This window comes from Eublepharis macularius, chromosome 11 (genome assembly GCF_028583425.1).
Source record: "Eublepharis macularius isolate TG4126 chromosome 11, MPM_Emac_v1.0, whole genome shotgun sequence".
NCBI lineage: Eukaryota > Metazoa > Chordata > Lepidosauria > Squamata > Eublepharidae > Eublepharis > Eublepharis macularius.
Genome location: NC_072800.1, coordinates 87,192,285 through 87,217,389, shown reverse-complemented (window position 1 = coordinate 87,217,389; position 25,105 = coordinate 87,192,285). Strand labels below are relative to the sequence as shown.

General features: G+C 46.1%; 2 protein-coding genes across 2 annotated transcripts in view; both read left to right on the top strand.

Annotated features, from left to right (window-relative positions):
- OXSR1 (oxidative stress responsive kinase 1) overlaps positions 1 to 25,105 on the top strand; it is a 113,789-nt gene that overhangs the window by 85,362 nt on the left and 3,322 nt on the right. Inside the window, exons 9-17 of the mRNA XM_054991313.1 lie at positions 1,771 to 1,819; positions 4,379 to 4,444; positions 7,831 to 7,953; positions 11,258 to 11,293; positions 12,403 to 12,534; positions 17,125 to 17,198; positions 20,501 to 20,553; positions 22,114 to 22,182; positions 22,394 to 22,458. Of these exons, the coding sequence (XP_054847288.1) occupies positions 1,771 to 1,819; positions 4,379 to 4,444; positions 7,831 to 7,953; positions 11,258 to 11,293; positions 12,403 to 12,534; positions 17,125 to 17,198; positions 20,501 to 20,553; positions 22,114 to 22,182; positions 22,394 to 22,458 (667 nt within the window). The remainder of the gene's footprint in view (positions 1 to 1,770; positions 1,820 to 4,378; positions 4,445 to 7,830; positions 7,954 to 11,257; positions 11,294 to 12,402; positions 12,535 to 17,124; positions 17,199 to 20,500; positions 20,554 to 22,113; positions 22,183 to 22,393; positions 22,459 to 25,105) is intronic.
- Positions 22,510 to 22,915, top strand: LOC129337536 (60S ribosomal protein L34-like). Its single transcript, XM_054991314.1, has one exon. It carries the CDS (start codon positions 22,540 to 22,542, stop codon positions 22,891 to 22,893), a length of 354 nt encoding a protein of 117 aa, XP_054847289.1. The 5' UTR covers positions 22,510 to 22,539; the 3' UTR covers positions 22,894 to 22,915.

Below are 25,105 nucleotides of genomic sequence, written 5' to 3'. Positions count from 1 at the left end.
ACCGAGTCTGCAAGGGTCAAACGAACGCCATCGAAGGTTGGGAGTACAATGTCTTTTACATCATCTACTACCTGATCCTTTCAACTGGAGATGAGATTGAACCTAGGACTTTCTAGCATGCCAAGCAGATGCTCTTCCACGGATCCCGAGCCCCTCCCTTAAGAGGTGGAGAAAACATCCTTCCCCATTTTGCCATGGAAGCTTGCTGGGCAGCCTTGGACATGTCACATGCTATCAGCCTAACCTACTCCGTAGGGTTGTTGTGAGGATAAAATAAAGGATAGAAGAACTATGTAAGCCGCTTTGGGTTCCCATTGGGGCGAAGGTTGGGCTACAAATGAAGTAAGTTGGAAAAGTCCCATCAGTGGCTACTGGAGGTGATGGTCAAAAGGCGCAGCCTTCATTTTCAGAAGTGCTGTACCTCTGCCTTAAGTTTTCCAAACGCTGACATTGGCAGGGTGGATATTTATTGGTGTGAAATTTTTAAAAAAAGAGTTGCAGAGTTTAATATTAGTGCATTGGAAATAAGTAGACAGACTTCTGTGGTTTTAGCTCTAGAAAAATACTTTTACTACATTATTTATTTATGTCGTTTGTAGTCCGCCTTTCTCACTGGGACTCAAGGCGGATTACATAGTGTGAGATTAGTACTAGAGATTAGTAATAAAAAAAATTCCATACAGTGTCAAGGACATTTCCATAGGATAAATAAATACAGTTTACAAAGACATAGCATTAGCAAGGGTCCAATACAGAGTTGAAGAATTGCTGAAACAGAACATAATTCTAGGACTGACATTAGACAACATGAAGCACAGGCAGTATATAGGAGTACAAATTTAAAGCAATGGATAATATGTAATGCAACATTGTGGTGAAATCTATGGTCTAGCGAAGCATCATATCAGGAAAAAGGGTATATTTGGTAAGAGAATAAAGAATAGTTAACTAACTACATCTTGATGGTTAGAAAGAAATACTGAGACTTACTTAGAGACTGAAACTTAGACTGAACAAAGAGCAATAAAACCTTAGTATATGTTGCTAGTTAATTGCCCCCAATAAACTGGCTCATCCAATAGACAATCCTAGATTCCTTCATTAAGAGTAAAGACTCCCCTTTCTACGGTGGGAACTTTTACTGCAGGCCCTCTGCTAACTAGCTGACTAAACAAACAGAATAAAAATTTAACTCTTTCATGACTGAACGTAGGACACTCGCAAAAATCCCAACCATATTGCCATCACCCCACCCCTGCTTATGGACCTCCCTTAGTTGTCTGGTTGGGAGGTGCGGATGGAGAGAATGCAGAGCAAGCTGGCTCCAATACGGTCTGATCTAGCAGAGGCCCCTCTTGTGGTCTTCCCTGCAGTGAGAAATGTGCAAGAATGCGTAGTGACACTCTAATCTCATTCAAGTATATTAAAAAAAAAGACCCACAAAGATGATACAAGTCACCTGCCTCCTCCTGTGTAATATTAGGCAGTCCTGTTGCGTGGCTGTCCCTTTAGGAGCTCATTTGGCACCAAGAGTGGCATCTTGGGAGATCATTTTGTACTGCTGACGTGCGGATTGATGTACACATCTGGAGGAAACGGCAAGCGGGCGTGCTGAGCCAAATTCTTATCTTATGACTCTTCCTCCAGAGCTAATGGCACAAGCTATTTCGAGATTCTTAAAACATAAGTTTGTTTTGGTATAGGAAGGAAAGCTGAAAGAATTCAAAATGGCTCTCTTAATCTCTACCCTCTCTTTCTTTCCCCTCCTAGGCCAACAGCAGCTGAACTCCTAAGACACAAATTTTTCCAGAAAGCAAAGGTATCTGCCTACCTACATCTTACATGTGTGCCTTTGCATTGCAGCCTGGTTCGTCCCAAATCTGATTCACCAACTGGTCTTTGTCTTATGATCCCTTAGATCTTATCTGATGTAGAGTCAGAATCCCTGGATTCTGCAGGTGCGGGTGGGAGGGAGACGTTGCCAGAATTAACACCCTCTCTGGCTTGAATGGGAGCTGGATGGTTGCGGCAGAACTCGCTTTTCTGTTTCCACATGCATCTGCAATTAAAAAGCAATAAAACAGAAAATAGAAGTAAAAGCAGAACAGAAGTTGCCGCTGTTTAAAAGGCACACGGGAGTGAAAAGGGCTTCAACTTTTCTCTTAAAGGCTACTCAATAGGTGGGCTGGCCACTGTCCCCAAAGAAGTTGTGAAGCCCTCACAGAGAAGATCCTGACAGATTTTATGTCCAACAGAGAAGGAACACGGAGAGCCAAGGTACAAGAGACGAATTACACGAGGAGGAGCACGTGAAGGGACTTGCAGTGTTAGCCGGGAAGCTGAGTTTTTTAAAAGAGATTGGAGGGCTTTGTTAATTTCCCCTCTCTACAGAGCCAGGGGAGATCCATGCTCAGCGGGTTTGTTAATTTCCTCTCTGCCTCCAGAAGGCTCTGTCAGTTTAATCTCCCCTTCTAAGAGGTGAAGAGGAAATAAACAAACCTTCTGAGCAAGGATCTGCAGAGAGGGGAACTGCATCTCTTTTAAAACTCAGCTTCCCGGCTAACATTGTGATTCCCTTCATGTGCTCCTCCTCTTGTAATTTGCCTCTTGTAGCTTAGCTCAGAGTAAGCCCTCCTAGCTGAGAGGCTCAGATTAGGAGGAGCAGCTCTCTGGGGAGATTCCAGATCCATTTAAGGTTTTGAAGATCACAAACAACATGAATCTTCAGCTACTGCAAATTGGTCCCTGCAAATCTCGTTATGTTTCCCTGGAATCTGCCTTGGCTAATAACTGCTCTTGCGCTAGCTGCAACTTCTGAATTGTCTTCCAAGGGGGTATGCTCATGTGTAGTGCTTCACGCTGGAGGTTAGCAGATGAAAGTGGCCGGCTCCCTGTCGTGAAGACTTGGGAGTCTCGATGGCTTGGTTATTGAAGCTGGTGAAAAAGATACTCCTGGCCGTCGTTAAGACTTGAATGCTGCCAGCTCCCAGAGTAACTCAGACTGCCCTTTGCTCCTTCAGAGGGAGCGTGACCTGTCAGTAACGTTCTCCCCAGAATCACCAGCCCAGCTCACCATCGGCAGTTCTGCTTCTTGGTTCTGCTTGCGTTTGTTTCATGCTCAAGTCTGTTCTGTAACAGTGCCCAGGTACCTGTTCACAGAATCTGCTGAGGCTCCTGTATTCAGTGAAAAAGAAAAGTAGTACATCGTCATCAATATATTGATAAACTATCTTCAAGCTTCTACATATAGATGTTAGAAAGTATTGGGGTGTGTCAGGGTGGGGAACGAAGCCTTGTAGAATTCCTCAGAGCTATTTCCAAGGGAAGGGCACAGAAATCCTGTCCTTGGGAAGATGCTATTGTGTTCATTACTGAAAATAGATCCAGGGGAGTTAGCTGTGCTAGTCTGTGGTCGCAAAATAGTAAAAGAGTCCAGTAGCACCTTTAAGACTAACCGACTTTACTGTAGCATAAGCTTTCGAGAGCCACAGTTCTCTTCGTCAGATGCATCGTCAGCTTTGGAGAACCACAGCTCTCTTCGTCAGATGCATCGTCAGCTTTCGAGAGCCACAGCTCTCTTTGTCAGAGGCATGAAAATGAAAAATGACTGAAAATGAAAAATGTCTGCAAATGCATCCGAAGCTTTCTGCTTCTGTTTATTTACTTATTTATTTTGTTCATCTTAGACCCTGCCCTTCCCGCAAGCGGGCTCAGGGCAGCTTCCAACGAGATACACAGTTAAAAAATACAATAAAAACATTATTAATACATTGATCCAAATAATATGAAAAAGTCCAGGCGCCACGAAGCGCCTTAATTGGAGAAACAACCTACGTTGTTGTTATTCCACCCCCACCCCACCCCGGTCCACATCCTTAATGAGAAGTATTCCTTGAGCCAGACGTTGGCCTTTTCAAGAACAGAAGAAGCAGGTGTTAGACTATGGAATCCCCGTTATCTAGAGTTCGTCTCCCGCTTCTGCAAGAAGCACAAATTTCTTGATTTCAAAAGGTTTATTGAAAGACTAGGCTCTGATACAAGTATCCATATTCCAAGGCCTAGAAAGGATCTTGGCTGAACACAGGCATTGTTGAGAATGAGAGAAGAAAACGAAACTGGTGATACATCAAACCCTTCACTGCCAGCCTCCCCCCCCCCCCCCATACTCCAGGGCGATGGGAGCTTTGCTGTGGGAAGGCTCAGCCCGTCAAGGTCTCTGGCTGTAGAAACAGAGTCTTCTCTCCCATGGAAAGCGCGGTCAAAATAACACCTGGACCTGGAGGGAGAAAAAGCTAGCAACTACAGATTAAACATGGCGTAACTCTGGCCAAGGAACTTTACAACAGGCGGGCAATAAAGAGTTTCTTTTATTTTGCAGAACAAAGAATTTTTACAAGAAAAAATGTTGCAGAGAGCCCCGACGATCACCGAAAGAGCCAAAAAGGTACCAGGGTTTTCAGCAGGGGACCAAGGTTCAGGCTTTGCGGGGCAACTCCTCGCAGGAATGGATTTGCAGAGTTGAGGGGCAGCTTCCGAGAGGGTGTCTCTTTGTGCTCTCGCGTGGCATGTCAGGGATAAGTTTGAGAGAATTTATTTTTATTTATTTATTTATGTCATTTATAGTCCGCCTTTCTCACTGAGACTCAAGGTGGATTACATAGTGTGAGATTAATACAGTCAGCAAGGACAAGGGCAGGCATTTCCATACAGTGTCAAGGACATTTCCATAAACAATGTCACGGGGTAAATGAATACAAGTTTACAGAGACGTAGTATTAGCAAGAATCCAAGATGGGGTTGAAGAATTGCTGAAACAGAACGTAATCAGTTCTAGGGCTGACATTAAATAACATGAAGCACAGGTAGTATATAGGAGTACATATTTAAAGCAACGTAATATGTAAGGCAACATAATGGTGAAGTCTGTGGTTCCTAACTCATTAGCGAAACATCTGAGACCCCCTCCCTACAATACCACCCTCCTATCCGAGAAAAATGTTGAATAATGTTCCTGGAGGATCTTCAAGGTCATCCTGGAACAGGTAGGAGGAGGAAGATACATGTTGTGACCAGACTAGGCCAGGACTTGCTAGCTCATATCCAACATCTTGAAAGGAGCCCAGAAAGCAGTTGGGAACAAGGGCCAAATGCTGGTTTGTGGTGCTGCTGCGGACCTTTCTCTATCATAAGCATTGAATTGGCTTCTCTTGGCTGTGCCCGCCCGCCCCCACAACACGTAGCCACCCTCCTTTCTTGCCTGTTGATTTTGTTACCACACTTCGTTGTGCAAGCCTGAGTCTGATTTATCAGGCGGCAGAGATTTTTGTTCTGGTAGTTGTCTGGAACAGGGAACGGTCTACTGGTGGCCTGCAGAGGAGATCTGACCACCCCCACCCCCACCCCATGCTCCCCAAGCAAATTTACTTGTTCCAGAGTTCATCTAACAGCATAAAAGAAATTCACTTGTTAAGTCTCACTTACAGTGGATTTCTCTTTGTGTTTTCACACAAGTTTTGTTGAATCGCCCCCTCCCCTGTTTTTGGAAAGGCAGAAGGCCACTGACAAGATCTCTGCGGATCTTTGCAGGAAGCCAAAAGGAAAGATTCTCTAGAGTCCTGTATAGGGGTGTGCGCTTCAGGCTTCCGATTCAGGTTTTTAACCCGAATCGGGCCAGATTTGGAAAGATTTGGAATTCCCGAATCGGCTCCGGCATTGCTGAGCCAATTTGGGAGTCCCGAATAAAGCTTCCCGAAGCAATTTGGGTTATCCCGGATTGTTTTCCTGCTTCAGGTAAACTTGAAGCAGGAAACCTGAATATTTTTCTGGTGCACACCCCTAGTCCTGTACTCTGTCCTTCCCTGAACTAAAGTTCTAAGAGTCCAAATGGGGAGTCCAGGCCCTGGAGGTAGAGAGCATATGAAGCACAAGGTAACCAGAACTAAAAAGAACACACAGGAGTTTTAACACATGGCAGGTAGTCCCCAAAGAAAAAGAAAACCCAGTTGGAATCTAAGTCTACAAATGATTAAATTGGAAAACCAAATTGTACCTGTTCAATAGAAGAAAAATCTTTAGGATGAGCAAATGGGCACCCACCGCCTGCCCACCCCACTTCTATTTCAGCTAGTCAGCGTCTCGCTTTTTGTGACTGCATGAGGCAGGGCTGATGAAAAGCCAAGCATACTCTGCTATGAGGTTTCCATTTTCTATTCCTAATCAAATTAATGGTTGCAGAAAGATGATCTAATCTTATTTCTGGGAAAGCCTGACCAGGAAGTGACAAACCCTTAAGGAGGAATGAGCCATCGTCATTTAGATGATACGGAAATGGTATTGCCTGGTGTGACAGGCTGAGAAATACGTATTGCAAATAAGTCCAACCGTCTATTCCTAATCAAATTAACGGTTGCAGAAAGATGATCTGATCTTACTGTTTCTGGGAAAGGTTGATCAGATAGTAACAACCCTTAAGGAGGAATAATAGTGAGTGGGCTTTAATCATTTAGGTGGTATGGAAATGGTACGGCCTGGTTGACAGGCTGAGAAATAGATACTGCAAATAATGCCATCAACCACCACTATCATCGTATTTGCAGGCTACCTTTCTTACTGGGACCTAAGGCAGGTCTTTAGAGAATCTTCAGCTCTTTAGAGGATTTTTTCTCCTTTGGCTCCCTGAAGAGCTCCTTACAGATCTCGTCAATAGCCCTTGGCTTCCAATATATATATATAAGGTAGCAATTCAACAGACCTTTGCCAAGTCTACAAATCAAATTTTTGCTCTATCCAAAATGGCAATATCCACGTTGCGGACACTAGGATTATCTCACAGCACCGAATGTGTTGTCATGCCATTTTTGAATTAAGAAGGATTCTCATAGGGTCATTAGCCAGTCTGACCCCGCCTTTCTCACTGCGACGCAAGGCGGATTACATACTGTGAGATTAGTACACTCAATATCAAGGACATTTCCATAAACAATGCCATAGGGTAATTAAATGCAAGTTTACAAGACACAGCATTATCAAGAATCCAATACAGAGTTGAAGAAATGCTGAAACCGAACATAAGCAATTCTAGGGCTGACATTAGACAACATGAAGCACAGGTAGCTCATAGGAGCACGTATTTAAAAAGACAGATAATATGTTAGGCAACATAGTGGTGAAGTCTGCGGTCCCTAACTCATTAGCGAAGCATCTGAGACCGCCTCCCTACAATAAGTAAAAAGCCTTTTTGAATAATTTGGTTTTGCATCGTTTGCGGAAAGCCAGGAGAGTGGGGGCTGTTCTGACCTCCTCAGGCAGGCCATTCCACAGGATAGGGGCCACCACAAAGAAAGCCCATGTACGGGCTGCTGTTGATTTCGCCCATGTGCAAGGTGGCAGCTGCAGGAGACTGTTCAGATGAGTGAAGCTGCCCTGGAGGAACATAGGGAGGGAGGCGGTCCTGTAGGTATGCCATGTGTGTTTCTGTTGCATTTCTTCCAGTGCAGTCATTGGAAGCCAGTTTGGTGTAGTGGTTAAGAGTGGCAGGACTCTCATCTGGAGAGCCAGGTTTGATTCCCTGTTCCTCCACTTGAAGCCAGCTAGGTGACCTTAGGTCAGTCACAGCTCTCTCAGCCCCACCCACCTCACAGGGTGATTGCCGTGAGGATAATAATAACGCACTTTGTAAACCTCTCTAAGTGAGCATTAAGCTGTCCTGAAGGGCGGTATATAAATCAAATATTATTATTATTATTATCTCTGATTTTCAAGACAACGAGCCAGTTGCCAGCCTCCTAAGGCTTCATGTCTCAGACTCATTTCATTGGCTTTATTGTTCAGGTCCGGCGAGTCCCGGGTTCCAGCGGGCGTCTTCACAAGACAGAGGACGGTGGCTGGGAGTGGAGCGATGACGAGTTTGATGAAGAAAGCGAAGAGGGCAGAGCGGCCATCTCACAGCTCAGGGTAAGCCTTGCAGGCCGCCTGCCAGTTTGAAGCAAACCCATCCCTGGGAGAATGGCTTCGTTGATAAAGGAATGTGGTGGAACGGAGTTCCGGAACCTCTAGAAAATGGTCACATGGCTGGTGGCCCCGCCCCCTGATCTCCAGACAGAGGGGAGTTGAGATTGCCCTCCGCGCCGCATGGCGCGGAGGGCAATCTCAACTCCCCTCTGTCTGGAGATCAGAGGGTGGGGCCACCGGCCATGTGACCATTTTTGACAAGGGTGATTTAAACTTTTAAAAACTCCCCCCTGAGTTCCACCACTGAATTCCACCACCTCTTTTCCCAGAAAAAAAGCCCTGGGATACGGTATAGGCCGGGTGAGACCACAAGTGTGATTCTACATTTTTTTGGTAATACTAGAAGGAAATCCTCATTAAGCTGTCAAGTGACTTGTGGACATTCACACAGCCATTTCTTAAACTGGAATTCCCCCTCAAGTTTCATGTGGCGGAAGGCGCTTGTCAGACTGCTTTCATACGCACCACATTACGAGCATTGGAAGAACTCAAGCAAGCTTGTCGTTTTGAGCGGGGGGATCAAAATTATTACATGCTTACCACTGGAAATGTTTCCATGGGAGGGAGAAAGAGCTCTTTGTGGTGACCCCAGGACTTAGTGTTGTGACATCCCTGTGGCTTATTGAGTTGCAGAGTTTGGAGCTCTGGGAAGGATGTTAGTAGAGGAGAGGCACACTGAGCGCTAGAGCTGTTCTTTTGCATAGAGACAGTCCAGGATTCAACCTCTGGCATATGCGCTGTGAAAGACCTTTCTGTGCCAGAGACCCCAGAGCCACTGCCATGCAGAGTAGACCGTAGTAAGCTAGATTGACCGCTGGCCTGGCACGTTACAAGATACAGCAACTTAATACAGTATGTGACTCCTAAGGACTGTCTCCGTAAATGTTTTCCTTGTGGGGTTGCTTTTGGAAGGAACTCAAAAGGGTTGCAAACACATGGAAAATCTTCTGGGTTTTATCTGTCTGTAATCTATGCCCTGACCTCCTTCCTGAACATTTAGGATGGGTACGTGGTCCAGTCACACTTTATTTTTTTTCCCATAAGTTTGATTGCATAAGATCAGAGGTAGAGACTTACCCAGTGTGCTTCTTAGCCAAGTTCCACTCATTTTCTCCAGCCATTGGTTCTGTGATGGCAGCACTGGGGTTTCACGTGGTAAAGTGTCAGCAGCAAGTCTTGTGTGTGTTTACATTTGCTTGAACGCTGTATACTTAAATCAGGAAATCTGGTTTGCCATGAGTAGGTAAAGCATGGAGCGGTTTTGAGTGAGCATTTGAATTTGTGCTTCCCGCACCCAAGCCCGTTGCTATGTTCACTTGTCTATGGTCATTCTTATTCCTGCATCCTTCCTTGGGTACTGTCTGTAAACTGAATCCTTTGGGAACTGGGGATGCAGCAAATGAGATCCCCCTTGAAGTGGTGCAGATATCAAACATCACATGCCATTGGGAGATCCAGGAAGCCAGCATTCTCCCTCCCCCAAGATTGTGGTAGTTGTGATCCAGTTGTAACAGCTGTTGTGTTCCTACACTGAAAAAAACCATCAGCTTCTCTCTCATTTCAGTGTTTTAAGATGATTTAGTTGAAAAGAGGAAGCTCTGAATCGATTAGAGGACATTCGTGAATTTTGCTTTCCCAGAGAGAGCTTAGCTTCCATTTAACATTCATAGATGCAGCCAACGTTTTGCTTACTCCAGAGAGCTTACTCTTGCATCTCAAATAAGCCAACAAAAGGTATTAATTATTAAAAACAAGTAGCTAGTGTAGTCTCTTTTCACACACACACACACACACACACACACTCTCTCTCTCTCTCTCTCTCTCTCTCTCCCCTCCCTCCCTCCCTCTCTCTCTCTCTCCCCCTCTCTCCCTCCTCCCCCCCCCCCAGTTAAAAATCCTTCAGTTTATAATTCATCTATACAGACATCTGGCTTCGGAGGTTTAAAGGCAACTCACAGAAAAATAGTAAAGAGTCCAGTAGCACCTTTAAGACTAACCAACTTTACTGTAGCTTTCGAGAACCACAGTTCTCTTAGTTAGATGAGATGCTTATTATGCTACAGTAAAGTTAATTAGTCTTAAAGGTGCTACTGGACTCTTTACTATTTTGCTACTAGAGACTAACACGGCTGACTCCTCAGGATCACAGAAAAATGTAAAGTTTTTTGAGGAATGTTGTTCCTGGCTGAAAAATGGCCTTGTCTGTGTTCTCTGATTTTTATGTAATTCACATCTGTTTAATCTCAAGTCACTAAAGGGTCCGGGCAAGCCCTCTTCCCTCTTGGGCCCTGAGAAACCATTGCTTTCTCGTGGGTTCTCCTGTGCCCCCTCCTCTAGATTTTAAAGACCAGGATCCTGCCCTTCAGATCTCTCGCATTTTGAAAAGTTCCCTGACCTCTTAACCATTCCCAGAGCCTTCTCATGCAAAAAAGTAATTATAATAAAAATAATGTATATAGTTTAGCAGTCCCCCCCACACACACACACCAAGCTAGCATCAGTGTGTATATTTAAAACACAGATTTAAATTAAGAGTGGAGCTACGTATGGGATAAGTCCAAAAATCTCAAAACTGAACTTTGCCATAAAGTATTGTTGTTGAGGGGCGGGGAATCGGACGGAGGGGGTGCTTACCCTTTAACGTACAATTCTTCCTCCCTTCCTTCAGCTCTTTTTCCAGCAGATGAGCTTCAGAGCCTAAAGGAAGCCTGCTTTTGAAGGGAAATGGCCAAATTTAAGGAAATTTGGTGTGTGGGGGAGAGAGTGATGAGTGAGAGAAAGGATGAACTCCCCTCTCAGTTGTCTGTCTCCTACTCATTCCCCTGGTGTTACCGCTATGATGACGTTAGCTGCAAGCAAGAATCTAGGGTTGCCAACCTCCAGGCAGGGGCTGGAGTTCTACTGGATTTACAAATCAGTTTCCAGACAACAGAGGTCAGTTCCTCTGGAGGACATGACAGTTCCAGAAGTTGGACTATATGGCATTACGTCCCTACTGAGGTCTCTCCCCGTCCCTAAATCTCATCCCCCCTAGACACTGCCCCCAAATCTCCAGGAATTTCCTAACCCGTCTTTGGCAGCCCCAGCTTAGAAACTTGTGCTTGTGAAAATGACTACTCTTGGCTCAGATCTTCTAGCGCTAAAAATTGTGCAACCATTCGACATAAAATTGTAATACTCCGCAAGTTTTGACACCATGAAATTTGTTCCAATATTGCTTGCTAATCTTACTTTCCTCTCTTTTTAGTCTCCGAGGGTTAAAGAATCTTCTCAGAATTCAGAGGTAAGTTGCTGATCATCAGACTCTTTATAATTTTATCCCCGGGTCACTTTGGTATACTGTTTTTCCTTTTTACAAAGTGCCAAGCTGCACTTTGATTCTTACGGAATATTTCCATGGGCACAAGGGCACATCTGCTAGCAGAGGAAGAGGGGATGATTCTCCGACTTTGCACCCAGGACTGTTCTTGGGCGTCCTCTGAACCTCAGAGCAGCATTTTGGGTTGTGCAAGGGTCTGCGATGGGGCGGAAAAGTTCCTTACACAAGCCGGGCTCCACTCTAGGAGCCTCTGATCCATTCCTGCAGTCACCAGAGGAGTATCCTTTGTGCATACCAAACAATGTGGCCGAGTCTTTCCACAAATTATGCAGGAAGTTTTCTGCAGTTGGGGAAATCGCAGGGGTCAGCACTCCTGGAGTGCCGTTGGATGAACTTCCCCTTAGCAAGACGAGTGGATTTGGGGGTGAAGGCTTTGGTTTAGGAGCATTGGCATTTGGTGTAAGCTGGCACTAAAATGTCGTCCCGTATTCAGCGGCAGAGGATCCCTGAAGACTGCCCTATGGCAAGGGAGAGCCTTAGACAAGGCAGAGAAACCAGGCGCTAGTTTTACCCCCTTCCCTCGAGCTTTCTGGCTGGTCTCTTCTGCCAGCCAACCTCTGACCAGCTCAGTGAGGAACACGTGCACTTTGTCTGTGGAGGTTTGTGTGGTTGTGTGTTTTGACTTTGAAGCTTGCCCAGATGCTGCTCGAGTGTGTCAGAAGCATGAATGCCGTCGCCCTATTATCATAGATCCAGAGGAGTTAGCCGTGTTAGTCTGCAGTAGCAAAATGGAAACGAGTCCAGTAGCACCTTTAAGACTAACTGACTTTACTGTAGCATAAGCTTTCGAGAGCCACAGCTCTCTTCGTCAGAGGCATTTGACGAAGAGAGCTGTGGTTCTCGAAAGCTTATGCTACAGTAAAGTCGGTTAGTCTTAAAGGTGCCACTGGACTCTTTTCTATTTTGCCCTATTAGGAATGCTTTTTTGGCAAGTGGGTCTCTGAGCCGGCGGGCATGGCTGTTTTGCTTTGCCCCAAATCCTCCTTTCTCTCCCTCCCCCTTTGTACTTCCAGCTCTTTCCATCAGCTGAGCCTACAGGCCCGTTGCTCAACGTCCCAACTCCGGCTCCTGCGCAACTACCTCAGCCTACGGGACAAGCCCCTCCTGCACAGCCAACTCCTGCGGTCCCCTCTGCTGCAGCACAGGTAACACCTCTCAGAAGACCTGCTAAAAGGCTTAAAATGTCTGTAGGAGGTCTAATCCTTTCTCCGATGCAGAAAATTGTATAATTTTCCAATGTGATTTTGGAGTTCTGCCGTACGGCATCTGTGTGTGCCTCCCACCCACCTCGTCCATGGGGAATAATGGAATTCTGGAATAATGGAATTTAACAGAGATGTGTTGGTACAGAGAGAGGGTCTGTAGACTGTACTACTGTGTCCCCTCTGTTGTAAGTATGCTCCTATTAGATAGTTCCACATATGTCAAATATGTCATATCAATCTACTTACGTTGTGTTTCAGCATTGTTTTTCATCTCTGTATTGGATTTCTGCTCGTTTTCAAATTTCTTCTCTCCTTACCCTATGGTATTGTTTATTGAATGTCCCAGCCAAGGTTTGTATTGACTTATTCTGTGTAAGCTGCCTTGAGTCTCAGTGGGAAAGGCAGACTATAAATAATGTAATTTTAAAAAAATCCGAGGCAGGCTTTGGGAGTGGAAAGAGGTCATGTAGGGGCTTGCTGCTTAACCCTTTCTCCTCTGGTCCTTTTTTATCCCCAAACCATTCTCCGGAGACTTTATTTTTACTCTCTGGGTGCCCAGTCTCTTTTATCCTCTCTCAGGTGAAAAATCAGTTTGAAGGCGGGTGATTTTTGAATTTAAAAAGGTGAGAGGCTGCGCCTCCCTTTTCACTCTGCTCCTTTTCCACTTCATTCTCCCTCCCTAAGCTGCTCTTTTGCCTCTGAAAGGGGGCAGGGAGGTAGGGGACCCTATACCTTTCCTGGGCACTGAAGAAGGACATTGGAAAGAGTGACTCTAAGCAGCTTCTCTCCGTGCATTGTCCTAACATTCAAGTGCAGCCTGATTCATGTCGCTGTGAGGTTCTTTTTAAAAAGGAAGGGATTGCAGAACTCTGCTTAACATGCAATTTGGGCCTGAGCTGTGAACCACTAAGTTCTTGGTTCAAATGTCCCTAGCCACAAACAAACTGTAGAGAGCTGCTGTAGCACAGTGGTTAAGTATTTGGGGTGCAAATCAGCACTCTACTGGTTCGAATCCCACCACTGCCGTGAGCTCAGTAGGTGGCCTTGGGTCAACCACTCCTCTCGGCCCCAGCTCCCCATCTGTGTTGCAGGGATAATAATGTTAACTTGTTCACTGCTCTAGGTGAGGCACTAATCTGTCTAGAAGAGCAGTATATAAGCACAGTTCTCCTCTTCCTCCTCTTTCTTCTCCTTCTTCTTGCCTTAGGCACACTGCTGTTCTCACTGCCTTGAGCAATAGAGAAAGGATGATAGCTTACTTTACAGGGATGTTTTGGAAATGGCTGAGTTTCTAGGAATTGTGCTTCAGAGTGTTCAACGGAATAGAATTGTGTACGTGGCTGGGTGGTTTTACTGTAGGGCCCACCCTGGAAGGGGGACTGTAACAAGAAGAGGAAAGAAAAGTAAACTTCTTAGATCCAGCCAACTTCTGCTGGAGATAGCCCATTTTGGATCCTACAGCTGGGCTGGCACATGTCCCCCTCAAGGCCATCGGACACTGGTAACTTCTATATACAACCAGCTTTGGGGGCGAAGTCTGTCGTATTGGACATTTTTGCAGGCCGAGCCGCATTATGGGCCTGCTGGGAAATGGTTGGCAGGGTTGTGGCTAAAGCAACACTCGAGGGCTTGAGCTTTTTCCTAGAAGCCTTTTCATGGTTTTCAGAGCAGAGCTATATATAACCCGGTTGGGCTTGCAAGGGCTCCTGTTCCTGTAGTGACAGCACATTAATCTCGGAAGACAAACTTTGGCATCTGCTGTCTTGGATTCCAGTTGGCTGGAATTAAATAGTCTGTACTTAGCACAGTGTCTGCAGATGTTCTCCGGGATTTAAATGCTTCAGGGCCCCCAACCTCTGTTGGAAACGAACTCTGAATAGCCACGGCTGTGACTGCGCAGCTTCTCACCGGCGGCGAAGGACTGCTGTGTCTTTACTGACGTCACCAGAGCAGAACTGTGGGGGTCAGCTGTGAGGCTATCCCCTGACCTGTTACGAGTACTGGCCGACTGTGGGCCATATCTCATCCTTCCCTGACTTTCCCCAGCCTCCTCGCTGTGCTTCACAGTTGCTGATGATTGCAAGTGGGATCTCTGCCATCTAGAAATGAAGCTGCTCCTGGGATTATCTGGGAGAAGTTTTCCTCTCTTAATGGGGAGGAGCCTCCAGCAGGTTTCATGTGACCAAGCAGCTAGGCATTTTTTCCAGGCAAAAAGGGGCCGGCGCCGTCACAGCTAGGAGGTGGTCTGCCTGTCCCTACCCCATGCAATTTGGGAGTCAACCACTGTGGTGGGTGAAGAAACTTCTTATTGCTGACTCAGATTGACATTGGCAGGGTGTGGCTGGAAGGCCCGTGATGCAGCTGCCGGCTAAAGCTGTAAGCAAATATGGCTCTGGCTGGTGCCTGGATGGGAGGCCTTCTGGGAAACCCTTATGGACACAGCCTTGAGTTACACAATGGTAGTAAATGAAGAGGAAACCTACAACAGTGCACAGGAGCAGGAAATCACATGCATGCACAAGCACACACAGACACTCACGTACACACTATATCCCTTGCTTCTTTCCCCTTCTGGTTACATCTCTGCTTTCCTTCCCTGTCTTACTCTCTCCCAATGGCTGTGCTCCCCTGCCCCCCTCCCTGGCCCCCCTCTCCTGGTGATAGTGACTGTTGCCACAACATCAGACTCTATTTTGGGCCACTGTGTAAAATGCCCAAACCTAATAGTAAAGAGTCCAGTTGCACCTTTAAGACTAACCAACTTTATTGTAGCATAAGCTTTTGAGAACCACAGTTCTCTTTGTCAGATGCATCATCAGATGCATCTGACAAAGAGAGCTGTGGTTCTCGAAAGCTTATGCTACAATAAAGTTGCATTTGACGAAGAGAGCTGTGGCTCTCAAAAAGCTTATGCTACAATGAAGTAGGTTAGTCTTAAAGGTGCTACTGGGCTCTTTACTATTTTGCAGCTACAAATACTGCCAACTCCTCTCAAACTCTATCCAGGCATCACTAATGTTTTAATAATCCTGAAATTTAGTGTATTTAAAAACAAACAAACAAACACTATTCTGCAATCTTGGCCATTAGATGTAAGGATTACTAAATGAATACAGTGTTGAAAAGGGACTGACAGGCTATCTGATATGAACTACAGTCCTCCGCCACCCTCCTGCGCCATCAGAAGCACCCGTTCGTCAGCCACTCTCTCCCCACCTGACACACTTGCGTAATCTGATGAACCTACACAATCTAGAGTTGGATGTTCCCAAAGCAGGGATTGGATATGTTGTTGTTGTTGTTGTTGTTGTTATTTCTAATCCGCACTCCCCGCGAGTGAGCTCAGAGCGGAATACAACATACATAAAATACATAAACGTGTTAATTTGAAACCAGGTAAAAAGTCAATAAATACAACAATACAATTTCTAAAAGACAGCAGTACACACATTGCACGACCCAAACAGTAATCCGTGGGGCTGGATGGCCGACTACTAGTTGTTAACACAACAGGGGGTAAACCCCTCCTTGTAGCAGGAGGCTGGTTTCACAGCCCACCCACCTTAACCACCATATGCCTGGCGGAAGATCTCTGTCTTACAGGTCCAGGGGAAAGATAACAATTCCTGCTGGGCCCAGGTCACTACAGAGGGTTCCTCCCGGCGGCAGCCAGGGCCACGAAGGCCCTGGTCTTGGTTGAGGCAAGGCAGACCTCTTTGGGGCCGGGGACCACCAAGAGATGTTTGTCCGTTGATCGGACTGTCCCCCGGGGAACACAGACTGTAGGAATGCTTCGTTTCTGCATGAAGGGTTGGCATAGTTTCTTTTGGGGGTTTGAGCTTACGCTGCTTAATCCCATGGCACAGATTGGCATGGGTTCCCTTGCTACGTATTTTGCTTCTTGATGTTGTCAGCTAGATTTCCTCCCTTGCAGCTCGGCAGTGTTTTTCCGTAGTGTGACAGTCTTCCTGAGACAGCGATAAAACAGAGGGCAAAAAAAAAAAACCCAGTTTCATGGAGCACTTTTTTTTAAAAGGGAGGGAGGAGGGAGCTTTCAGAGTAAATGACTGAAGCAGGCAAGTCACAGGGAAAGAAGTGGGGGGAAATCCCACAGGGTCTGCTGGCAATCTTAAGGATGCAGGAGTGCTGGGTTGGGGAACAGTGATAGCATCCGTAACCTGTTTCCACATCTGCCTAGCCCCCCCGTCCCCCCACCCCCCACGTCAGTGCATGAAATCTAAGCTAAAGCATCCCTGGTGGGTGTCTTGGCTTGCAGACCGTCAGCAAGGGAGCAGCGCCCTGTAGAGTCTTCCTTGAATATCCTTTCAGGTACAGTTAAATCCATCGGATGCTAAGCAAAGTCCATCTTGCTGGTCTTCTGATGGAAACATATTGTTGGGAGCTTTTGGAACCTGAACTAGATTTTATCATCCGCTCCTTCCCCTCATTTTTCGACATTTCAAAGCCTCAGACGCCTGCCGCGTCAGCTTTTCCGTTCGCTAATAAAGATGGCTCTTCTCGACTTTTCAGGCACCGTCAGCCCCTGCAGCAGCCCCCGCCCAAGAAGAGACTAAAGTTCCCATCAGCCTCGTTCTAAGGTTAAGGTAAGCATGTTGCATCAGCATGAAAACGATTATTTTCTTCATTTACACCCCACTTTTCCGCTCCGTGGAGACCCAAAGTGGTTTACAGCGGTCTCCTTATCTCCATTTTATCCTCACAACAACCCTGTGAGGTACGTTAGCCTGAAATTGTGTTTTTGGCCAAGGTCACAGAATTAGACCATCTATAAGAGAATTGGCACGATTGGACAAACTGAGCTCTTTCTCCCTAACGTGCTGCCTAAGAATCCCCTTCCTCCTTTACCCCAAGCTTCAAAAAAGCCAAAGGGAAAGATGTTGCTGCCAGTGGCTACTAGTGAGTATATGCCTCCATTGCCTTCCTTTTGCTGCCAGGTTAGTTCTGCTGGGCTTTGTTAGTTTTTGAGGGGAGGCTGGTTGTTCTTTGAGCGTTTGGCTCGGCTTCTTTGCACTGGGCTAACCATTGGATTTTCCCCCATAGCAAACTGGAGAGTGGCTGAGGGGGACCTTATTGAAGGGCCCGCAGAACTGGAACACTCGACTGGGTCTTCTTGAAACTTTGGGGTCCTTGCAAGGACAGCCAGCCCTCACTCTGCTGCAATTTTTATAAAGTTTTCTCAAAAAGCACCACCCAGCCTCCCCGGAAAGTTTCCCCTCCGACCTATGGTGACCCTATGAATGAAAGGCCTCCAAAACATCCTGTCATTAACAAAGACTTGCTCAGATCCTGCAAACTGGAGGACGTGGCTTCTTTTATTGAGTCCAGCCATCTCGTTTTGGGCTTTCCACTTTTCCTAGAATTGACTTTTCCAGAGACGTTTCCATATGACAATCCATAGGGAATAATGGAGCCAAATATTTTCGAATTTCCAGATAAAAAACAGAGCCAGTATTTTGATCCCCAATACTGAGAGTACCAATATTTATCAGATTCCCAATATCCAAATCTGAAAAAAACACCATTTTTTTTAGTGTACATCCCTTATTTTCAGTCTCCCTCTGCTATGTCTGTCTGTGCCAAAATGTATGTCCATGCAAATATTTGGTAAGGTGCTGATTTGTTGTAGAAACGCTCGACCTGTTTCTGAACCCGTCTCTAGTTTTGAAGCCTTTGTCAGGCTTAATATCCCACATTCATACTAGTCAGTGAAAGGACGCTTAGTCTCTTGTGCTGATAAGCTTTTTTCGGATGTTTTCTCTGAAATTGTCTGTTATAGACGAAACTGTGTACCGGTTTATCAATGCATCCATTCTGGCCCCATAGCCAAGTGGCATTGGAACTGAGTGTTTCTGGCAGGGCCGGATCTAGGGTTGCCGGCACCCAGGGCAACCCAAGTCCAGCCTCCTGGCACTGCTTCCGGCACTACGTGATGATGTCATTTCTGTGACGTCGTCACGCAGGGGCAGAGCGTGCCGCCAGCACAGCAAGCCAGCTGCCCCCGGCGCATGGTGTGCTGTGGAGCTGGCAGCGGCAGTGTGGGCAGCTAGGAGGCCGCCCGTGCCATTCGCCTGCCCCGCTGAGGGGGCAGCCGGCTTGCTGCGTGCTCCCTGACCTGCAGGGCAGGCGAATGGCGCGGGCGGCCTCCCCCACCTGCGCTCAGCTGCCCGCGCTGCCGCTGGTGTGCTCCCAGTGGCTGGCAGCTGCGCCCGGTGCCCCCTCTTTGGCAGCGCCAGGGACAGACTACCCCCCCCCCCCCGTCGATCCGGCTCTGGTTGCTGGTTAAGTTGAAACTTGTACTTTTGTATCAGCATTCTAAAAGTAGCGAACAGTGATCACCCTTCAGCCCAGGGAGGGCCAAATTCTCTTGTCTGGATCACAGCTCTATACTCTAGATACTGGTCAGGCTCCATGATAAGTAACAGTGCCCTTATTTTCTTTCTTTAGGAAATGTATGTCTCGCCTTTCTACTTTTAAAAGAAGCGCTCACTGCACCCTGTAGCACTTAAGTGGGGGGGGGCCCTCAGAGCCATTTTCTTCCCTCTCCTACCCTGTTGCTGGCCGCAGCTTTGACCCCCCCCCTTCCTCCCTTTGTTGTTGGCTTTGCTGGCTCGGCTGAGTCCCCTACTCCGATTGCAGACTCTGGCTCATCTCCGCAAACCCTGGTGTTGGTGGCTGCTGCTGCAACAGGTGCCATTTTATGTTGTGTTACAGCAAGTCAAAATGTGTGTGTTATGTGCTGTCAAGTCGCCTCCGACCTATGGCAACCCTATTAATGAAAGACCTCCAACACATCCTATCATTAACAGACTTGCTCAGATCTTGCAAACTAGAGGATGTGGCTTCTTTTATTGAGTCCAGCCATCTCGTTTTAGGTCTTCCTCTTTTCCTACTGCCTTCCACTTTTCCTAGCATTATTGACTTTTCCAGAGAATTTTGTCTTCTCATAATGTGACCGAAGTACGATAGCCTCAGTTTGGTCATTTTAGTTTCTAAGGAGAATCTCGGCTTGATTTGATTTAGAACCCACTGATCTGTCTTTTTGGCTGTCCATGGTATCCGCAAAACTCTCCTCCAGCACCACATTTCAAATGAATCAATTTTCTTCCTGTCGGCTTTCTTCACCGTCCAGCTTTCACATCCATACATGGCAATGGGGAATACCATTGTTTGGATTATCTTGATCTTGGTTCCCAGAGTGACATCTTCATCTTTACGGATCTTTTCTAGCTCCCTCACAGCTGCTCTTCCAAGTCTCAATCTTCTTCTAATTTCTTCATTGCAGTTTCCCTGTTGGTTGATGATTGAGCCAAGGGATAGAAAATCTTGAACAATTTTGATTTCCTCCTTGTCAACTTCAAAATTGTGTAACTCCTCATAGCCATTACTTTTGTCTTCTTGATGTTCAGCGGTAATCCTGCTTTGGCGCTTTCTCCTTTAACTTTCAAACCAAAATGCCACCCAAAATACAGGGTCTTTGTGACATTTTTGTTTGCAAAGATATCAGTATTAACCTCTTTTGATGTTGTCTAGTAGATGTCAGGACAATTTAAACCAGCTTTTTAGGCACAGCAGTTGAAAACATGTGTACATCATCTAAAAGAGATGTAACATTAAGTATGGAATCTTTCTGTACAACCAGAAAACATTTTTAATTTCCTTACACATTAATTTTTTCCCTGTGACTCACAATTTGCTGGTAATGCTGCTACAGCTGGATAAAATTGCGTTGAGGGCTATGTCCAGCAGGCCTGCTGCCGATTCACCATCTCTCCTTTTGATCCAAGAATAAAAAGAGATTTGCATTTCATTTGGAGCGCTGATTCATTTTGGGCTGGATGTTGCATTTTAATAGTTAAGTTCGAACTGTTCTTGTTCTCCCTAATAGGAATTCAAAGAAAGAACTCAATGACATTCGGTTTGAATTCACCCCTGGAAGAGGTGAGAATGTGGAAAACTGGAATTGTGCTGTAGACATGCTACTATAGCTACATAGATGCAGAGGAGTTAGCCGTGTTAGTCTGTAGTAGCAAAATCAAAAAGAGTCCAGTAGCACCTTTAAGACTAACCAATTTTATTGTAGCATAAGCTTTTGAGAATCACTTGATTCTCGAAAGCTTATGCTACAATAAAATTGGTTAGTCTTAAAGGTGCTACTGGACTCTTTTTGATTTTACTATAGCTAAATGGGATTTTAATGCTTGGAATAATTTTGAGGGGATACACATGCCGTTTGAAAAATGCAACAGTTGCATGGCTGCATTTCTTCAGTCTGGGACAATGTGATGGTGGGATAGGAGGTTTCTGGGCTACTCCATGTGAGATGGGAACTGCCTTTCTACATATTGCAGTGAGCAGGACAGACAGACAATCCGTCCTCTGGCAGCAGGGCATGAAAATGTGCAACTAGCAAGCTAGAAGGTTGTTAGCGGGAAAAGCAGTAGACGCTGCAGATAATAATGATAACAACAACAACAACAACAACAACGTTCAATTTATATAACACCCTTCAGCACAACTTAACCCCCACTCAAGAGAGGTTTACAAAGTGTGTTGTTATTATCCTCACAACAATCACCCTGTGAGGTGGGTGGGGCTGAGAGAGCTCTGAGAGAGCTGTGACGGATCCAAGGTCACCCAGCTGGCTTCAAACGGAGGAGTTGGGGAATCAAACCTGGCTCTCCAGATTAGAGTCCTGCCGCTCTTAACCACTACACCAAACTGGCTCAACCTGTCTCAAGCATAGGCAGATTCATTTTTATTTTGTTTATGCTGTTTATATGCTGCCTTCCACTTTAAGGCAAGTGCTTAAGGCAGCTCACAGACTAATAAATTTATGTGTGCGGGTGAGGTTGGGGACTGTAAGTCAACCTGTCGCCCAAACTAGTTGGAAGCAAGACAGTAACTGATGTGATAGCACCCGCTCTAGACTCCTGGCTTCATCACAGTCAGAGAAATGTGTCCTTTGAGCAATAGTCAGGGCTTAACTTGAGCTCGGTCTCAGATTCCTTTGAGCTCATACAGTGCCCTTCCTCTCCCATATCAGCAAACAGAGTTAGCTCCTAGGAAGGCAAAACTTTCAAGTCTCAGGAAGTGACTTTCAGATGGGACTGGAAGCTCTCTCTTTGAAAGAAATGGACCATAAGAGGGCAGGCAGGAAGGGTTACATCAGCGCTTAATTCTCGTGGCCCCTTCTTGCATGCCCAGGGCAAGGCCAATCACCAATTTGGGGACAGGAAGCAATTTTCCCCAGGCCGGTTTGGCTAGGGATCCTGACAGCGTTTTGCCATCTTTTGGGCATGGAGCTGTCATCTCTGGGAGGTGTGTGAGGGGGTAGTTGTGAATTTCTTGCATTGTGCAAGGGGCTGGACTAGATGATCCTGGAGTTCCCTTCCAAACCTATGACTCTGTGATTTGTCTGTATTTATAAATTGTAGGATCTAAATTGTTCCAGAGCATTTAAGTGCACATGTGACGCTTCCTTAATTATGTGCTTTCCAGACACTGCTGATGGGGTATCCCAAGAACTCATCTCGGCTGGGCTTGTGGATGGCAGAGACTTGGTAATAGGTAACACCAGATGTTGCAGCGTTTCACTCTCCCCCTCAACCTGCCCTGTGCTTTGTGGGGAAACGTGTTGCTCTATTTCTTCCTTGGAGAAAAGGGGTCCTGGCACATTCCCGTTCGGTGTTTCAGGAAACGAGCTTTGTTTTGCTTGGAATGAGAGCACTTCCCTGCCACCATCTTGGAGTGTCTCCACCCTCTCTTTGTGTCATTTCAGTTGCGGCCAACTTGCAAAAAATTGTGGAAGAGCCTCAGACGAACCGTTCTGTCACTTTCAAACTGGTATGTCCCTCTTTCTCCTAAATAATTATTAGATTTGTACCGGGGCTCTTCCGATGCAGGCGCTAACTCTCGTTTTGAAACATGGTCCAGCGCTTGACATACCGCCGTAGGCTGTCCTACAACACAGCCTCCAACAAGACCAGACAATACCGAACACCAGGTAACAGGATTGTTTACCTGTATACCAAGAAGGTTGGCAAAGCACTGAAGTCTGCATGCGGCGTGTGCCCAGGAAGACTTCGTGGTGTTCGTGCACTTCACCCTAAAGTTCTCATGAGACTGTCCAAAACGAAAAGGCATGTTAGCAGAGCCTATGGCGGTTCCGTGTGCGCTAAATGCGTTCGGGACAGAATCGAACAGACATTCCTTATTGAGGAACAGAAGATTGTTGTCAAGGTGTTGAAGGCACAAGCACAGAGTCAGAAATCAAAGTGAATAGTTTGTGTTTGCCTAATAAATTAAAGTGATTTGTACTAGTGGGGAGGGTACCTCTACTCTGAGGTTCATTGAGGCCTGTGGTAGGTGACTATTCTATAAATGGTGGTCCTTGGATGATCTGTGGGACGATTTCAGAGGGTTCCTCCAATCATCAGAGAACTAGAATAGAGCAAAATGCTGCAGTTCCTTTTCCAGAGCAAAACCCAGACTAAATTCAGCATCCTGCACTGTGGTGCATCTGAGCAAAACGCTTGATCTGCTGATTGATATGCAGTGTGTGCACATGTAAAGCAGTGTCCCCCTTCAGCTTCACCCATGCATTCAGTACAGCCACATTATTGTGTTGTTGTTGTCTGTTTATAGTCCGCTTTTGTCACTGAGATCCAAGGCGGATTACATATTGCAAGTGAATGCAACGTAATCAATAGCTAGGACATTCACAGAGCAAAAATGCAATATGATCAACAGTTAGGGCATTCAGTGAAAACAGATACAATAGGGTATGATAGCCACAAATGTGAAAACTAGCAGAACACATAGAGGGAACCTTCCTGGATTAAAGCATGAGTAATTAACAAAGACCTGAGCTGGAGTTATCACATAGCTGCTGACAGTGAACTCTGGTCTGTGAACACCTGAGATGTTTAGTCTGTTCTAGAGGAGGGCACGAACCGAAATACGAACCAAAGTTCATCACGAACTGGGTCATTTTTTTTTATTTGCAAACTGGCGGATCGTTGGAGCTAATTTCTGACAAACTGTGATGATTTTTAGGCTGGTTCATTTGGTTTTTCCCCGGCCGGTTCTTCACTGCAGACAGCCTGGCGCCAGTCAACCAGTTTCCTAGGCAACGGGGGGATGGGCTTTCTGCAGACCTCCTGCTGCCCCGGAATTGACGTATTCAATTTCATGCCCGTTCATGGTTCGTGAAAAGCGACGAACCACAAACCGCAGCGAACCGCCATTTTCCCGGTTCGTTCCTGCCTCTAGTCTCTGCTGGCCCCCAGATGCTTGTCCAGTGGACAGGTGATTATGAAAGAGCAGCAGGTCTTGGCATGACATTCAGTGCCACAGGTATCACGAGGAGGATGGTGAGCTGTGTGCTTGGGGAATAAGGGTGGGAAGGAGACTCCCCAGACAAAATCTCAGAAAGCTGCTGCTTTAAAGGCACATCCTTAAGCTGCATGTGTGAAGGCTGTTTGAAACTGCATTTAGCGCTCACTCGCTCTCGGGATGGGTTGTAGCAGGGAAGATTATTTCCCAACAGCAAATCGTCCATTTTATGTAATTGAATTCTATACACATGCAAAACATTGCACGCTGGAAAACATGAGATGCAGATGATAGAAAACGACATGGCTCCAGTTTTGTCCAATATGTAGACTATTAATAGAGTTCCTTAGAATTCTTATTTTTCTAAAGACGAATTCGTCGTCTTCGTGGTTGCAGAAAGGAGTTTAAGCACCGGCTGCTCCAAAGCAGAGCACAGCGAAGCTCCATGTCGGGATTCTCGTGGCACTGTGATTTTTGTCTTCTAGCACCTAAACGAGTCGTCTGCATGTTTTTAATGCACGTGTTTACCTTGTACTTTTTCATGAGCCTTAGCTCTTCTTCTGCGGTCCTCATGAGGAAAATTAATTGAACTCCTTCAAAAATCCCAACTCAGATGAATCTCAATTTGTTTAGATTGTGTAGTTTTGTGCTGCCTTGCAAAACTGCCTGACCCAGCTGCCAGTGCATACCCGTGTAAGTCATTTGAGGCTTATCGTTAGGCTAAAAAAAGCCAACACACCCTTTTGCTGACTGGAAGGCTTCCACCATCGGAGGGAGGGGGCTTCCACTTGGATCAAAAAACTTCTTTAAGCCGACACATTTATCCCTACCTATTCAACTGCAGGCAGTTCTCAGTTGCTGCAGTTAAGTGTCTGTTTGCATGCCTGCCTTTGGGGCTACAGAATCTCAGTTTTTATTCATTTAAAGGTCAAGAGCAGTGGTTCAAATGATGTGTGGGGATCGCCAAGTGGGCCACGGAGCAAGCCCTCTTGAGCAGCCATTTTTTGTTTTCATTTGGAATGATCTGCTACTACTTGCCTGTATACTGTTGCTAGAGTACCATGCATTCCGCCCCTTCTTAGAGCTAAACTACACGAGACGCCCGACACATTGGGTTCCCACAAGTTTACCCGGGATGTGTAATTGTGGCCCGCCC